The sequence below is a fragment of the Haemaphysalis longicornis genome, unplaced genomic scaffold (genome assembly GCF_048455015.1).
Source record: "Haemaphysalis longicornis isolate Haplotype H1 unplaced genomic scaffold, Haemaphysalis longicornis Haplotype H1 scaffold_117, whole genome shotgun sequence".
Taxonomy (NCBI): Eukaryota; Metazoa; Arthropoda; class Arachnida; order Ixodida; family Ixodidae; genus Haemaphysalis; species Haemaphysalis longicornis.
Genome location: NW_027526222.1, coordinates 485,946 through 503,236, shown reverse-complemented (window position 1 = coordinate 503,236; position 17,291 = coordinate 485,946). Strand labels below are relative to the sequence as shown.

The following is a 17,291-nucleotide window of genomic DNA, read 5'->3' as shown; positions in this document are numbered from 1 at the left end:
CAAGCCCGCTTCCACCCCTGTGTTTGATACAGAGGGATGAAGCCAGATCCAATTGAACTATGTTCTTCACGTCGCAGGCCGCTTGTATTTCAGCCACGGTATTCTGTTGAATGAAGGAAGCGAACTGTGCAATAATGTTAACGCTGAAAATTGGTGTCAGTGCTCCTTTAATTCCTCCTGGGAAATAGCCAACCTCATTGTGGAAGTATCTGTTGCTGAGAAGTAAACTTCCTGCTTGTGGCCGAGCCACTTCGCTATCATCAGTGAACACTAGCTACTAGCCAAAGCCAAACCAGGCCAAAGTTACTACTAAATTTGCTCTGTGGCTGGCTGGCTGTGCAGTGTAGGCCATGTTGTAAAACACAGTAACACCCAGCCTACCTAAACCTACACGCCAACAAATCTCGTCATTCAGGCACTGCTGAAGCCCAGGAGGTAGTATTTGCAAGTTTTCATGCATGATAGTTTTTTGGGCTGTTTAAACATGAAAATTTGGTATGTCTGTCACTCAATATATATATATGGGCAAAACTGTTCCAAACTACTAAAACTGCTGCCGTGGCCCGCGCATATCCAGGTTGTTCAACACATGTTTGGTGCAAAATACCAATCCATAACTGAGTACCAGCAGAGAGTATTAAGTGTACATTGGATTGCTTTCCGCGATAGCAAATGGAAAAAGGTGAAGTGGTATGTAAGGGTCCCGGGACATGGCTCTTAAAACAATTTTTTAATTTTTAAGCAAACTCTGTAAAACTTGCCAGTCTTGGTGCTTTTTCTCCACTGATTTCAAATAGGCCATTATTTTTTCAGTTGGTCAATTAGTTCCCAAGATAATTAGAGATAATTAGTCATTTTTGGAGGAACAATGGACAAAACAGTGTTAGTCATAAAACCGTAATCTTTATATTTTCCAATATTATGAACCCTGGTGAGTGCAATAAGCGAAGCTGTTTTGTGATGCATCGCTTGGAACTAATTTTACAGCTCGTTAAACTTTGGTATTTGAAATGGGCATTCGAAGTGGTTCTTTGCCACTGGTGCCACCTAAGTTTACTGAGCTGTCAAATTAGTTCCAAGCGGTGCATCAAAAAACTTGTTCTTTTATTCGCTCACCACTGTTCATAGTATTGGAAAGTGTAAAGATTACAGTGTTATGGCAAAGACTGTTTTGTGTATTGTTCTTCCAAAAATTACTATTTATCTCTAATTATCTTAAGAACTAATTGACTTGCTGAAAAATTAATGGCATATTTGAAATTAGTGGGGGAAAGCAGCAAGGCTGACAAGTTTCACAAAGTTTACTTAAAAATTAAAAAAGTTTAAGAGCAGTGTCCCCCCCTTAAGAGGCAAAAAAGCAAACGCTAAAAGAAATGCTTTCTCAAGCTGCTCCAAGCAGAACAGAAACAAAAGGTCCCAACTGATGGTGCGCGAGCAGTGTGAACATCAGAGAATTAAATTGTTTTTTTAGTTCTTTTTTCGCCACAATTAGTGTAGCGAATATATTTCTGTGTATCATAGATTTTTGAGGATTCGTTTTCTTGTTTCTGTAACATGCCTGTCTGTTTTCTGCCCACACAGCGGGTAGGGCGTTTGAGTGGGCCATTCCGTTGGCACCGCTTCCACTGGATTCGTCGTCGCCAGTGCTGTCATCGCTTCATCGCCCGCCACTTCATCATACGGGCCCACGCAACAGACTCAGCACCGTGCCTGAGGTCACAGAGACCACCGCAACAGCCCTCGGCGGCAAAAGTGGCACAAGCACAGCACTGGTGAGCAGCACCTCCTTCCCTCTGCTGCACTGCTTTGTGGCACACTTGATGTGGTGGCTCGGCAATTCAGGCATTTGGCTACGTAGCCCCAGGACTCCTGTTTCAACTCGGTGTCTGTGCATCCCTTTCTCTGAGAGGGGCAAAGAAATGAAAATTCCTGTGTTAGGAGGGGCCTAAAGTAATCCGTAGCCCTCATAGCACCTCATACCCCAAGTGTAGCTTTGGCGCGTTAAATTCCCAACATTGGAAAAAATTTTGAAGCCAGTAGCAGCTTGTTGGCTGCCTGCTGCGGTGGCTCAGTGGCTAGGGCGCGTTGTGCTGCTGAGCACGAGGATGCGGGTTCGATTCGTAGCCGCGGCGGTCGCTTTTCTGATGGAGGCGAAAAGCAAGAACGCCCATGTGTATGAGATTTTGGCACACGTTAAAGATCTCCGGGTGGTCAGAATTAATCTGGAGCCCCCTACTACGGCGTGCTTCATTGCCTGTGTAGCGTTGGCGCGTTAAACCTCATTAAAGTTGAGCTGTGTGTCATGAAGCGGCTGCCATTTTCAAACAAAGGCAACATGATCACAACCATCCTCCTTATGCTCTTACTACTTAGAAGGGGTTGGTCAACATCAAATTCCAAGGAAAATGGGCTCGTGTGGACATTATCAGCGGCAGTTTGACACTTGAGCTGTTAGTTGTGGAACTCCAGCAAATAAAACTTGCTTCAAAATGTTATCAGGCGTGACAACTCCGCAAGTTTGCTGACAAGGCTTTCCTTTCCCTGTGTGATGATCATATGAAAAAAAGCCATAATGAAGCAATGCATATGCTTGCTGCACTGTCGTTTCATGCGCAGTCAGTTCAGGAAGAAATATCTTTCATGGTAAAGCTGTGGTCTGAAGGCCTTCTTGATTGGAGCCAACCAACAATCACTACTCTGAAATCCTCTTTCTAGATGGCAAACTTTGCTCTGTTGTGAAAAGTTCTTTTGTCAACTTGAGATTCATAACGTCTGTAGAACTTGCTTCTTCGTTATGGTGAATCGTTTCCAAATAATCTAATAGTCTTCACCATTTAGTGTGATGGCGATAATGTGCATCCAGTAAAGTTTTGGCTTTGCTTGCCATCTAAACGTGCATAATTTTCGACTGTGATCCCACAGAAAAGAAAAAAATGGTCCTTAAAGGGGCCCTGAAAGGAGTTTTGAGCACACTAAATGAAGTAGCGCAATCGTTAGATTGGGTCGTCAACGTCATTTGTGCCAACTATTGCTCTTTTACGCGCAGCGGAAAGCTCACACTTTTGTTGCAAAGTTGTCAGTTTTTTCTCACCCTTCCCTTCGTGTTTTTGGACGCCGCCATCTTCACATGTCTACGTCATGGATTCCCAGATGTTCGTCATGAGCTAGACATCCTGCTATTGGGCGGCTTTTTCACGCACTTCCGGCGAAGAGATGAGTCGTCTGCTCAGCGTCGGCTCGCCGGCTGATCTGCCAGCGGAGTGCCGGAGTGCTTGGACATTTTACGACAAACAAAACAAGTGTAAACAAACGCTTAACCGTTTGTATTGAATGCAACACGGCCATAACACGACATGGATATTCTCTTACCTGAGTACATTCCATAAAGAAAGCGTGGAAGCCCCGTGGCATTTCTTTCGTGCAATCGCAGAGAACGCCCTAAGCCGAATGCCCGGGTTTGACGCATACTTTTTATTCAACTTCCAAACAATCCAGAGATGCGTTTCGAACGAACACAACGTCACAACATGTGTTGCAAGTCCGAACCGCGATTGACAGACGATGGGTTGCCTCCTCCTGCCCGTCGTAAATTCGGCACTCACCTCGCGCGCGGTTTGCGGGGACGAACAGCAAGTCACTTAACTCTGGCGCGCAAGCCGAGATGGATTTTAGCAACGCACACTGCACATACCCCATGCGAGGTTGAGTCGTACGTCGCTCGAGAAAGATAATCCAGACCATGGGAAGCACTATCCACCCGCAGAAGCACAACGTCGCATTGCATCGCGAAACAAAGGCGTCCACAACACGCACACCATCGCCTCCTGTAATGTCAAACGCATATCGCACTTCCCAATGGGAGTGAGTGGTACGCCTGCAGTGCTCACATGTCGCGAGGTGGGGCCCCGAGCTGAACCGGGATCACGCAACCGTAACTGACTTCTAGAGCGGTTTGTGCCTTGTTGCCAAGGCAAACGATGTTTGAGATTGTCAAAGAAATGGCACTCGCTCCAGCGCTAGAAAGCTCAGAGCCGCGGCGGAGCAAGTTTTGCCAACGTTGCCGCCCTCCACCACGCGTCGCCCCAAGCTGAACTGGTCATATGGTTGAAGCGTTTTGTACATGGGTTCTGTATCGGTTTAAAATGTCTTTTTCACATGCCGCCGGCAGGAATTACCGCCACAAAATAAGACCCGGCACCAGCGGGGCCACATCTGATACGGCGCTTTTTGGATAAACAGTGTCGGTGTATCGAAGGGAACGAGCGCACGATCCTCCCCGTGCGGCTGCGAGTTCGCCGCCGATAGCGACTGCAGCAACGTACACCGCGAAATGGCAAGGCCAGGCCGCCGCACACATGCGGCCAGATTTTTCGTTCACTTTTCCAGCCTTGAGCGGAGTGCGGGATTCATGGTGTCAACAAAGCTTGCCCGTAGCAGACGGCAGTCGTAGGAGCGTAATAGCGGAAGTACGTCACCGCTGAGGAGCGCAGCATCATGGGAGGGGGTGCTCGCGCGCCGTCAACAGCGAAGAGTGTTGAAAGCGGGAGGAAATGCGGCGCGACGATAATGCGCGGTTTCTTATTTACGATTTCTCAGCTAATACTCATCGCTTTAACAAAATTCTTGCGGGAGGACATTGCTAATACATTGCTTTATATGGTTACGTGTACATCCTTGCATCGGCGGAAGGTATTTCAGGACCCCTTTAAACTCGGGTAATTGTGGTCCTCTCCTTTTTTTCGTTTTTTCAAATGATAAGTTGGTCTCTAAACAAGTGGATGCTCTATGCGCCTTTCTTTTCCTCATTTTCATTCTCAGAGCCATTGTGCCACGAGTAAAAGCTACTAATTTGACAAGGCTCATAGCAAGCTGTTTTGGCCAGTGCAATTTTGGGGGAAACAGAGGCCTTCAGCACTCCATTACATGGTCATTTGGGATTCATTAGTATTCTGATGGGCAACTGTGCAAAGTTTGTGTGCAATGCAAGTCAGCAGAGAAGGTTTTTGCTTTGACCTGCGCTGCCTCGTAAATTATAGGTCCTGCTGTGATGCATGCAGTCCATCTGGCTTTGAAAGAACCAAACAGGCTTGCTCGGGTCTTTTGAGCAGGACTGGGCTAGTTCCATTATCCTGGGATGTTGTGGCTGCATTTCAGTGGAATGGTATGATTTTGTGTGCAGTAAGCGAATTAACTCTACGTGGCTGAAATTAACTCTGCAGCCCTCCATTGCTTTGTGCCTTGGTGTGAATATGGTGTACAGCAGTGCATGTTCATCAAAGCTACCACACCTCCTCTGTGCTACCAACAAATTTAAGACCTACCTTCTGTTATGGGGGAAGGCAACAACAGTAAGGAGCAAAGGAAGATGAGAATACAAATGATACACACCACTGAAAGTTAAAAAAAAAAAGGAAAAGTGAAAGATGTGTTTAGCTGGTAAAACAATGCTAATTTAGGAGGCAGGAAAAGAAACCAATGTGTTGGCATTTTTAGACGTAGTGTCTCGTTCACGATTTTCCCCGGTAAAGTGTGCGTGGGGCTCATGATGCTCCACTTTCATGAAGAGTTTGAAATGGTGAAACAGGTCTTGAAATAGAATTTCCAATGTGTCCATCGGTGTAAAGAATGCGTGCCTGGGTACTCAGGTCGTCGTCGGAGGTCCACTCTGCGTCAGTGGCAGAGTGCACTTGGCTGCATTGCCCAAGAACGGCGTCCCCCCTCTGAGTGTGCAGTGGCCCACGCTTGAGGAGTGTAGCCTGCTGATCGATGCCCGGCAGCCCTGGCTTGTGGACACCACCTTCAGCTCCCCAGCAGGTCCACAGCAGTGCCACAATGAGGCAAGTGGCCCCTCCGTACCAGTGGAACCCTCGAAACAGCTTGAGGGGAGCACACCCATTGTTCTGAGCTGTGCATCCCTGGTGCAGCAGCACTTCTGGCACGGGTTGCGCATGGGCAAGAGCCGCTTAGGAGCAGAAGTGTGCCAGAATTGGCAGTGGATTGAAGCAGTGCTGCCCGCAGTACCCGTGTGGTCCACCTACCTGACATGATGGCAGGAAATAAGTTCAGCTTGGCGCTGTGCACCTGCAGACTTAAAGGGACCCTGGAACACTTACCATCGACTACTCGGAGTGTATTTTAAGGTAGTCTTTTGTACCAGAAATCTCCTCCTGCAAGAATTGTGAAAATCTGTTCACTATCACCGAAACTATGTGCGATGAAAAATCGCACGTAATTGTTCCCTCTCAACTCGACCGCTGACAACGCGACAAAAGCTGCGCGCTCTCTCCCGGAGATGGGGGCGGCTCGCGGCGTCTTCTCCGGCTGCCTTCGATATATGACAGGCCGGGGAGTTTTCCCTTTTTCTCGGAAACGTGAAGGGGTCTATTTCCGGTTTGGTGCCACAAAAAAGCAGGCACGACTGCCTGCTCGCAAGCGCGCGCTCAGGCTGGTAGGGTGTTTTTGAAGCAATAAACGTTTGTTTTCATGTGATCTGGCTGAAAGGGGAGTATTAAGTTCGTCACTCAAACTCCACGCGCACTCAAAACACAAAAGAAATGTCAAAACTATGCGCACAGGCTATGCACACTGTCAAAACTATGCTATGTCAAAACTATGCGCACATCCATACAAGGTGCTACATGATTGGACGATGTTCAGTATTAGAATTCAAACCATTTTCAGTTTCGGTTCTGTGAAATTCTCGATATCTCAGCAATTGGCATACCGCGCTTCTGCCATGTTGTCGGCTGTAAAATGAGTCTGATAAGCCTATTAGCACGGCTTGGGATCGTAACAATCACTAGCCGAGGCATATGCAGTGGATGAACGCCCTCCGCATCACCGGAGACGCCCAAATGCGATGCGCTTTTCTCCCCACCTTTGGAGCTTGCCTGGCTCGCGCCCATATCGTAAGAGGTGTGTTTGCACCAGGCCAAGGGTCGGCCGATTCGGGACTGTGCCCACAAGCGCTTGGTGGTCATGGCAACATCATGTCAATGAGAACTCGCCAGCACATCAGGGTCAGTCTGCACCTGTTCTGTGAACTCGCACGTGGAGCAGTGAACGTTGGTGGGAAAATGGCGAATTCAGTGTAGAAAACATTGCTCAAACACAAATAAATCAACTTAAAAAAAAAAGACATGCACTATCACGCATTCAAAGTTGCGAATTGCAAAACAATGGAGCTAGTGCTCCAGACTACTCGGCCATAAGCCAGCGCTGCCAGGGGAAGAAATATACACTACCGTATTTACAAGATTGTAAATCGGCTCTAATGTAGGTCGACCCCCCCCCCCCCCCCCCTCCCAAATTGCATCTAAAAAAAAAAAAAAAGAAAAGAAATGCAAGCACAGAAAGCAGCCTGTTTAAACACTGCTGTGAATGAGCGCCGAGAGAGTTCTTCGAACCCAGGGTACTCGTGACAGACGGGACGATTCAGCATAACACAGAAGTGACACAAGCACGCGGCAACACGGCCGCCTTGAAAATCTTATCACAAGAAGCTATTTGTCAACTACCAATACCCCCCATACGGCGGCTCTTCAATCAATGATCGATGCTTCCACAAGAGCCGTACACTTGTGGTGCATGCAGTAGATGTTAAAGAAAAGCTTTTGTATAAGCACGTGGAATAAGCGTGCACGGTGGGTTGAGCGGGAAACTTTATTCCCAATCATGACAACACATTCGCTGCGAGATGACAACCATCGAAGCTACTGGCAGCAGCCAGTGCCGCGTGATATCGAAACAAACATGGCGACTGATGTAAGCGGCCACTTGCGATTTTCTTTGATTCGTGATTACGTTACTCGCATTCATGAAGTGTTTTGTTCGCCTCTAATAAACAAATTGAGTATCACCGAATCTCTTGAATCAACACACAGCGCTGATGTAAGCACAATCATCACTTTGTTCAGTACACTTCCGAACGCGGTGGTAGAAGGTTAGCCGCTCAAGGTATGGTGGACAAAGGGCACAGATCGGGAATGCCAACTTTCAAAGTCGGAATCATTTTTATTGACGGCAGATTGTATGCAATGGTAAACGCTACGCTTCGACCATAACCATAGAAACAAGGGTGTTGCGCTTTCCTGGGCTCGTAGCACCCCTGATTTCTCATTTCTCTTGCTGTTACAAGCGGCACAAAGATCGATTTTGATTCTAAGTCGACCGCTAACATTTAATTGTCAAACTTGAAAAAGAGGGTCGACCTACAATCGTGTAAATACGGTATATAACGTATAAACAGTTTACATTTTTTAGCTTTAGCGTTCCAAGCAGCTTAGATGACTATTTCTTGAATAGTGCTCTTGCAGTAAGCGTCCCCCAAATTTTCACAAATATCTCGTCTCTAGTGACTGCATTCATTAGGCAGAAGAGCATTCGCAGAAGCGTGGTCGTGCTGCTGACCGCTGTACTAGTTCACCCAGCGCAAAAAATTACGCCCATCTTCCCGCGAGGGAACCCTGATGTGATGCGACGCATCAGGGGGGAGCGTTTGGACTGATGCTGGTATTGGTTTGCGTCAGTCCACTCGCTCAAGAATCAAGTCAAGCACGCAGTCGTCAAGCAAAGTGACGCGAAGTCGAACGAGAGCGAGCGGTGACTGAATCATCGCAGCGCGCTACCTGCTTTATATTCACAGCGCCTGAAGGAGAGGAGACAGCGGAGAAGAGTCGCGCATGCGCGCACTTGTGCGACGGGAGCGGAGCGGAGCGAGCGCACGCAGCTGTTGTTTATAATAATGAGACGGAGTGAGAGTGTTGTGCACAGCGGTCGGAGAGAAGAGCGGAGGAGAGTCGTGCATGCGCAGGTGGCATGCGGACAACGCCGCGATGACGCAGGAGGGACATGCCTCAGAGCAAGAGATGTGTCGCATCTAAAAAGTGCTTTCCACACCTTGGTTTTACGCTGTACGATGAAAGTTTTGTTTGATTTTAATTCCTTAGTACCTATAAACTTCGCTGACTCTTCTCCTGCCTTCAGTTGGCCTCAGATTTTTCTACTAGCTTACCAGTCCACGAAGCGTTGCATGTGCGCTTGCATGGAGCAACTTGGGCTTAGAACTTGATAGTCTACAAACTAACAAACTAAAGGCACATTCTTCTGAGGAACAAATGTGTCGTGGCTTAGTTTAAAGTGAACGAATGAACTGCGACGACCCGCCAGTGGCCGACTACTTTTGTTGGAGGGTCGGAGAGCTGTGCAATCAAGCCAAGCCATCTTGTTTTGGCATCATACGAAACGTCATTGGAAATCGGCACGGAGAATGCAGAGAAAACGGCATTTTCGAATTGATTTTTCTACTGAATAAAGTCATGCAAACACAGCGAGAGTGGGCGAAACATGGCCTACACTCCAGACTATAATTTGTGCTAGTAGTCTCGCAATGTTTACAAATCACTTCAATGTGCCTTTAACTGGGATGTGGTAAATAAAACACCCTACCTAATGTATGCACAGATTGCAACCAAACTTGGCAAACCAAATTTTCATTTCATTTTTCATTTTCTTCTACCAGTATTTCTGGCTGGATTGCCGAGCTAAAAGCTGCAGTAGCAGTTTGACGAGGCTCAGCAAACCGTTACATGGCAGCAAAGTCTGACAACATTAACATGTTATGCAGTCTCGTGATATAACAGAACAGAAAAACTTGCAAATCCAAGACACAAAAAAATGAAGGGAGCTCACACTAACGCGCAAGACTTGAAGGTAGTGAAGCTGTACGCAACCTTCACGACCATCACGAAGGTTTAACTCCATGATTGCAGCTGATTTGCTTCTTTATTCTCCTCAAAAGCCCTCAAAGTAGTCCAGGTTGAAGCTGGGTGCTCAATAGGGTTTGTATCATATACAGTGCTGGCTGGCCTAAATAGTAAAAATTTCAAGCACTACGTACAGCCTCAAGTATGTGCAAGGCATTAGATGAAAGCTTTAACGCCACGCTGTCCTCACCTGCAATGAAATGCGCTTCACAGGTTCAGCAGTGATACATTCCATCATTGACGCCTTCTTTGTGAATTCATTGCTGCAGCCAAACCACCTTCCCTAGCCTTTGCTATGGGACAGCAAACAAGCCGACACGTGTGAAGCTTTCGTTGTGCGGCGTGTTTCGAGTGCGCTTGTAGGAAGCGTAAACAGCGCAGTCCGCCATTCCGTAGCAATAACAGCTGCTTGCTTCTTATGACAAGGCAATCGCAAACACACAAATCGCGCGGCAAAAACACTGCCCACACAAACTGACTTGCCAACACGATGGCGCAAACTGCATTTCGCGTCTGGAAACGTGACAGCGCGCAACCGTACAAATGGAGTCGGGGACACTGCGCAGGTAGCGCCGCTGTGTAGAAAAGAGGGAAGTGCATGCACCCTGTACATATTTACAGCACATGCGCATTTCTTCACCTGTTAGGTGGGGCGTGACTGTTGTGCTATTTTTGTTATTACTGAGGCTACAAAAATAAACAAGCAGCTTTACTGTGCACATGGACACCTTTGTGAAAACAGTAGCACAAGAGTGGAGAAATTTAGGCTTATTAAAATTCATCAATTTAGCAATGAAGTGGTTAAGGATGCATTCATGACTTCAAAACTATACCGGGTAACAACAAACTGATTTGTTTTGACATTGTCATAGTCAACTGTACTTGTGCACCAAGTTTGCTTTTAATCGGTGCATAAATAACGAAGTTTGTTTTAATTGCCACGTCCCCCCCCCTTAAGCTAGTCGTGTGAGAAAGGAAAAGCATTACCGTATTTACTCGCATAATGAACCCACTTTTTTACCAGAAAATTCGCCATGAATTTGGGGTGAGGGTTCATTATGCGGAAAAAAATTGCAAAAGATTTTTTTAAAGTTGAAATTTCACACAATAAAGTTGCTAAGAGAAGTGCGTCAGGGCTTACCATTTTCATAAAAACACCCGAGTGATTACGTAATGGATTTTATTTTTTATTCTGAACATGCCAGTGGCCCCCTACTCGCCATGGAGCTGTCCTCCTCACTGAAATCGCTAGCGGCTTCACCTTCGTAGTCGACCCACTGCGCACCGTCTTGCGTGCCGTCAAGGCACTCCAAAACTTTTTCTCACACCCGGAAACTTTCCTTTTTTGGGCCCACGAAACACACGGTGGACCTTGTTTACCGCCCAAAAACCTCTTGTTTTCGCCAGTAGCGTACACGCGCTGGGTGAACACTGAAGTGCCGCCCAGCCGCGCGGTTTCCATGTGCATCAAAGCATGCTGCACCACCTTTAGTTTAAAACCGGCTGTATAGCTCATGTACTGGCACATCGTACGGGGCGCACCAGGAGCCCCAAAAAGGTCGCAACACGGCTGAGAAACAAAACCATAGAGCGTAATGGCGATGTCGCGGAACAGCTAGAGTAGTATGTTTAGTGCTTTATTCGCACGACGCCAGAAGCAGCCAGAACGGCAAAAAGCAGGGAAGGAGTGCGGCGTGCGTTTTGCGCTTTGTTCGCGCGCCGCAACGTTTTTATGGCGGAAGGTTTGTTTTGTGTTCAGCAGGTGGCGCACCACAAATGCGCAATTTTTAAATTGAGCCACAGCATTCGCGCTCAACATCTCTGGCTGTTGTTGCGATTTCGTTTTGTTGAAATGCGTTTTTGGCATTTATGCGTGTACTGTGGCGTGATATCAAGTTACTGCGATCGTATACAGCATCAGCAACCATGCTGAGATAAAAACATATTCCCGCTGCATTTTTTATTCAAAGTGACAAAGTAAATTCTGAAGAAGAAAAGTGGGGGGAGGGTTCATTACGCGAGTGGGTTCATTAGGCGAGTAAATACGGTATAGTCCTGTAGGTGGAATTTTTTTTTTAGCAATACATGCATGAAAGTTGTTTCTGCCAGTATTACCCGCCGCGGTGGCTCAGTGGCTAAGGCGTTGCGCTGCTGAGCACGAGGTCGCGGGTTCGATTCCCGGCCGCGGCGGCCGCTTTTCTGATGGAGGCGAAAAGCAAAAACGCCCGTGTGTACGAGATTTCGGCGCACGATAAAGATCCCCAGGTGGTCAAAATTAATCCGGAGCCCTCCACTACGGCGCGCCTCATCGCCTGCGTTGCGTCAGCGCGTTAAACCCTACAATCAATCAATCAATGTTTCTGCCAGTATTGTGAGTGCTGCCACATTCCTCAGTTCCAAGAGCAGAAACGATAATGCCGGTGGGCAGTGCAGCGTTGCGCCGTGCAGACAGTCCAGAGTGTCTGGTGACTGCTGGGCGAGGCAACAGTGGTGGCGTGAAGCTCTTTTGGAGAAGCCAGTGCTGCAGTCAGCCACCAGCAGTACAGTGGAGTGCCCCAGCACCGCCGTATGCGTGGGCGTGCTGAAATCGCGTGTCCCCTTTCGTCTCCGCTGTACTCTTGTTCATCCTCCTGCATTTTGCACTCGCACCAAATGTGTAATGATCTATTTTTTGTGACCATCTTTTGGGCTTGACAGCAACGATGCAGACACCACCTTTTCCCCGCATGGGACGTTTATGGCTTTTACCCTAAAGTGAACTGCTTAAAGGTGTTGCGCCACCAAATTTGTTGCTTGTGCATTCTTTGATGCAAACGTTTTATATTTCATTAGAAAGCATGATACATGCTCTCACATGCACATATTCTGAGTAAAGAATTTATTATCGCACGACTCATGTGAACAGGATTCGGTTTCGGTTTCTGGGCGCCGATTCAAGCAGTGACGTCACAGCGTTGCGCCATAGCCTCCTTTAGTAGGTTATATAGGCGGCTATGGTTGCGCGGACGCTCTGCCACGCGTGTCTACCATGCGGCGCTGCGGTACGTTGCGACTTTACTGCGGCGTCTGCTCCCCCACATACGTGCTTCACCACGGAAGTAAACACGCCGACTCGTCACGTCAAGCCGCGACAGCTCCGACGCGGATTCTTTGTCTGCATCCTCGGATGCAGACAAATGAAAACCATGGATTTGCAAACCATACAAATGCTAAAAAAAACGCTAAAAAAAAAAAAAAAGCTGCCCCCGCCGCGAATCGAACCGGCAACGTCGACCGGATGGGCGGAACGCGCGAGACCACTGAGCCAGCGAACAAACGATTCCACTCCGCGATATAGCCGGTGTACTAGATGGAGGCCCATCCTTGGAGTCGTACGTCGGTGTTTACTAGCTAGTTTACAGAATTCCTGGCTTGCAAACTCACATTTTTTAAATAGCGCTTGCGCAGCAAGGTTCCGCGAAGCCCCCGCGACAGCTTATCGCCATCAACTCTGCTCTTCTGCGAAAGCGCTCGCAAAAATAAGTGTGCCCGGCTGCGACTGCGATTTTGCACTGAAGGGATAGTGCTTGCCGTACTTTGGTTTTACGTTTTACGTTAAAAACCTTTGCCGATACTGATCTCTTATTACCCAAATTACCCTACGTAACTGTTCTTCTGCACGAAACTGACCTTATATTTTCTACAGGCGAGCCGATCGCACACGCATTCCGGGGTAGCGGCGTCGCCGAAGAGCACGGCCGAAGCGTCGAACGCCAAAATACGGATCGCATTAGCGCTAGTGTTGAGTTGTATGGGCTTCATGGAACTTACTGAGTTTATTACCCTCCAGAAACTAACAAAATAGAGCCGCGTTCATTGCGGCACGAATGTTGTCGGGGCGCAGTTTTCGCTTCTCGGTCGATTGACGACGCGTCGTGCGACCAGTCAGGCGACCGGTTTTGTTCGCGTCTTCGGTCGGCGAGTCAGTCACACTACGGCGACTTTCCATCGGCCGACGTGTTTGTGTCGCCGTCGGCGTGGTGTGACAACACGGTCTGGCAATTCGGCAGTTGGCCGATGTTTTAACGACTCGTCGGCGTCGCGTCGTCGTCGCCGTCGTATCGGTATAGTGTGTCGATACGACCAAGCGACCAAACAAACTGTGGTAACTGGAGTTCACGTTCACGTCGCTCGAGTAGCTAGCGTTGTATGATGTCACAAACTTTGCTGCGCTGGCAATTCACTGACGTCATGGTTAGTGGCGCTAGCGATGGGTCCCGATTTCCAGAAGAGCATTTAGGTAATTTTTAGAAGCGAATTAAAATATATATTAAGCGCTTGCTGTACCCAGCACTTCGTGTTGAGGGTCGTTGCATGCAGAGGAAGCCTACAGCAGGCTTTTTACAGACTTAAAATTTGGTGGCACAACACCTTTAAATTCTCCCGTTGCTCGCATCAAACCTTGGACCTTGCAAGGCCTTCCTTATTGGTGCCACTTGTGGAGACAGGGCCCACTGTTTGTATGCCGAGCATCCGTGGCTTTGCAATTGTAGAAACATGTACCATCAGTGGTGTGCAAGGAAACGGGTGCTTTCAACGTCTGTGTACGTAGTATGAGACGCCTTCATTGGAGACTTGTGTGCCACGAGTGTGTCGCCAAGCCTGCTGTTTCCTCCCCCCTTGCAGGACAAGTCTTCGTCAGCCGCTTCCCCACTATCACAGTCGCTGCTTTCGTTCATCCGGCACGAGCAGGACATCATGGCCGAAGAAGCCGAAGAAACAGCGGCAGTGGCGGCAGCGGCGACCAACGAATCTGAATGAAGTGGGTGCCGAGACGACTCCTTCTCTGTGCACTCCTACCACAGTCCCCAGAGGGACTCTGCTTAGATTTTTTATTGCTTTTATCCTGGACATGCATTTCTTTTATCTAGTATACACGGAGACATCCACACATGTGCTGGCCAACATGAGGGTGCTGTCAGTTGTGGGGTTTCTTCAGCTACCGGGAGCAGGTGTGGGAGGTCAGTATGTGATGCCTGGTGTGGTTCCCTGGCGAGGAGCCACCGTTGATGTGGGTCAAAGAGCGCCCACGGGCATGACTGCTTGACCTGTTTCCTCCCCCCTCAGTGAAAGGCTGCGCCCCATTGCAGCTGGAAAGGCAGAGAGCAAATGCCACCAGTGTATTTATTTTTTCATTTTTTTTCAGTGCGCATGCCACTCAGTTTGGTTCCCATCTAGTGCACGGGTCACTACCAGAAAAGGGGTGATGTGGTGATGTTTGATGTTGCAGTCAGTTGCACTTGTGTTTAGGTGGCCACTAAACTGATTGTCGTCGCGTAGTGGCTGGGCCTCTGTTTCCTGGCATCTCGAGGCTGTGGCAGTCAGCATGTACATAAAATCATGCCAAGAAATGTTTTGTGCCTGTAATTGCACGACTGCATGTTTGGAGCAAGCCATATCGGTGTTCACAAATTAAATTTTGGCATTGCACTACCCTTTTCTTCTACTTATCCCGTGACCTCTCCTGCCTGGTATTCTGCGGTGCGTTTCTGGCCTTCCTCTGCTGCCTTTGGGGCTGCAAGAGAATCGCAATAAATTTTATTACAGATGTTATGAGAACACTGTGGTTTTTGTTTTGTTTACAATCTGTTGTCATCCAGTGCCCGCAGGAACACTGGGTTCAGCTTTGCATTTCTGGCTCTGTCAAAACAGCTGTCATGGCCCGTGCAGACTGAACAGTCTCCAAGGGTATTCCTTAGCTGTGTTAAGGGGGCAGTTGGGTCTTTGGGGCCGAAAAACGGTCAAAAAAAGCGTTTTCTCAAAAATGGAATTTTTGGCCTCCACGGCCATTTTTCTAACAGCCTGTAAATTTCCTCATCAAAAGGCATCATATTTTGTTGTTATTATATTATAATAGCATTTTAAAGTGCACTCTACAGCTCAGTTAGCGCAGAATTCGATGGTGAAATGGCACTTTTCTTGCAATGCAAAGCTAGCATTTCATCCTCAGATATCTTGGCACCCAGAGCAGGTACAACTTTAGTTCTTTTTGCTTCTGATACCAAAATGTGTGGAGAATACAATATAGGAAACAATTTTTTTAAATGGAGGCTTTGGAAAATTATTATTGTGTTCAATCGGCACCACCTGCGAGCCATTTCTGGCAGAGCGCGGGAGAAGCGAACGCGGGAGAAGCGAAGTTCCCTGTGTTGTAAAACGACCAAAAATAGCTAAATCAAAAAAGTTCTTCCTATGTTGTATTCTTTAGTCATTTGTCTGCCTAGCCACGTGGTAATTGCCATTCTGCATGGAGTGGTTATTTTGCAACTGTGTCCCAAAATAATGGCAATTAATCATTAATTAACTAAAAATATAATCAGCTTACAAAAAATCTAATAGGAGATTTGAAATCAGCACAAAAAACTCTAACGCAGTGCAGTTTCATTAAAATTGGTTGGTAAATAAAAAATATAGCTCTAAGACCAGTCTGCCCCCTTAAGTGGTAGTTGTGTGGTGGGGAGGGATCATCAAAAACCCTTGATGCCGTTAGGGCTTGCATCGAGGGTTTTTGATGATCGCAGAAGTGTTATAGAATGGCCACCTCTGTGTAGTGGAAGGTGCAGGCGCTTGTAGCTGAATGGGTGGCTTGGTTGACCGCCGGCAATGTTTCGATATGCTTTCCAAGCTGTCATCTTGTTTCCATTGGCACGCTTCAACCTGTGGTGCCGGTTTGATTTTACCTAAAATGAGAGTATTCCTTACCTCGTGTACGTGGCACTCCCGCGAGAATATATCGGTTTTTGTGCAGTGCGTGTGTGAGTGCATCTGCAGGTTTGTTGTTTATATTCAGCAAAACTACATGAAACATGGTAACTTCAGGCATATCTTTCTCTAATGACAGGGCAGTAATTTTGAGGAACGCAGTGTCTAGATTGCCATCTGACAGCACCCCAGCTCAGTGATACAGGCAAGGCTAGAGTAGCTGTTCAACCAAGTTCGAATTTTAAAGACAGGCACTCTAGCACAGCTTTTGAAGGAAGGCATGTTGTTATAGAAACTGCAAGCAGATGCACCCATTGTAGTGAACACGGGCAGCTTTGCTGTTGATGGCTCAGGTTTGGGTCGGAAGGTAAATTTTTGCTCAAGCTAGTGTCGCAGCAGTTCACTTTCATACCTGCTGAATCGGCAATTCTGGTGGGATATACAAGGCATAAAAAGTTCTGCCTAATAGCCAATCTTGTGTGAAAAATTTGCAACATAAATGAAAGAACCAGAAGTGTTTGAGCATGCCTTAGCAATGCATAGGCATCTGCTTCAAGCTTGAAGGAGTGCCGCATGCTCTTGATGATGGCAAAAAGCAGTTTGGGCAAGTGGCAAGCCTGAAGGAATTTATACAGTTGTGCAAGGCATTTTTTTATTGCCAAATTCTTTAATGCCAAGTGACCGATATGTCGAGATTTCTTCTATATTTTGGCGGAGTTGTCATTGTTTCAGTCAGTCTACAGGCAGTTCCTGCTTTTTAAAGGTTTTGAGGGACTCTTCCAGTGT

General features: G+C 47.4%; 1 protein-coding gene across 3 annotated transcripts in view; it reads left to right on the top strand.

The window, feature by feature from the left end:
- LOC144161486 (uncharacterized) overlaps positions 1-15,188 on the top strand; it is a 78,169-nt gene extending 62,981 nt beyond the window's left edge. Inside the window, exons 13-15 of one of the 3 annotated variants that reach the window (XM_077692147.1) lie at positions 1,582-1,772; positions 5,733-5,837; positions 14,430-15,188. In XM_077692147.1, coding sequence (XP_077548273.1) covers positions 1,582-1,772; positions 5,733-5,837; positions 14,430-14,564 — 431 coding nt within the window. In that variant the 3' untranslated portion in view covers positions 14,565-15,188. Of the gene's footprint in view, positions 1-1,581; positions 1,773-5,645; positions 5,838-14,429 lie in introns of all 3 variants that reach the window. The other 2 variants (XM_077692146.1, XM_077692148.1) reach the window with 2 other exon arrangements.
- The last annotated feature ends 2,103 nt before the right edge of the window (positions 15,189-17,291 follow it).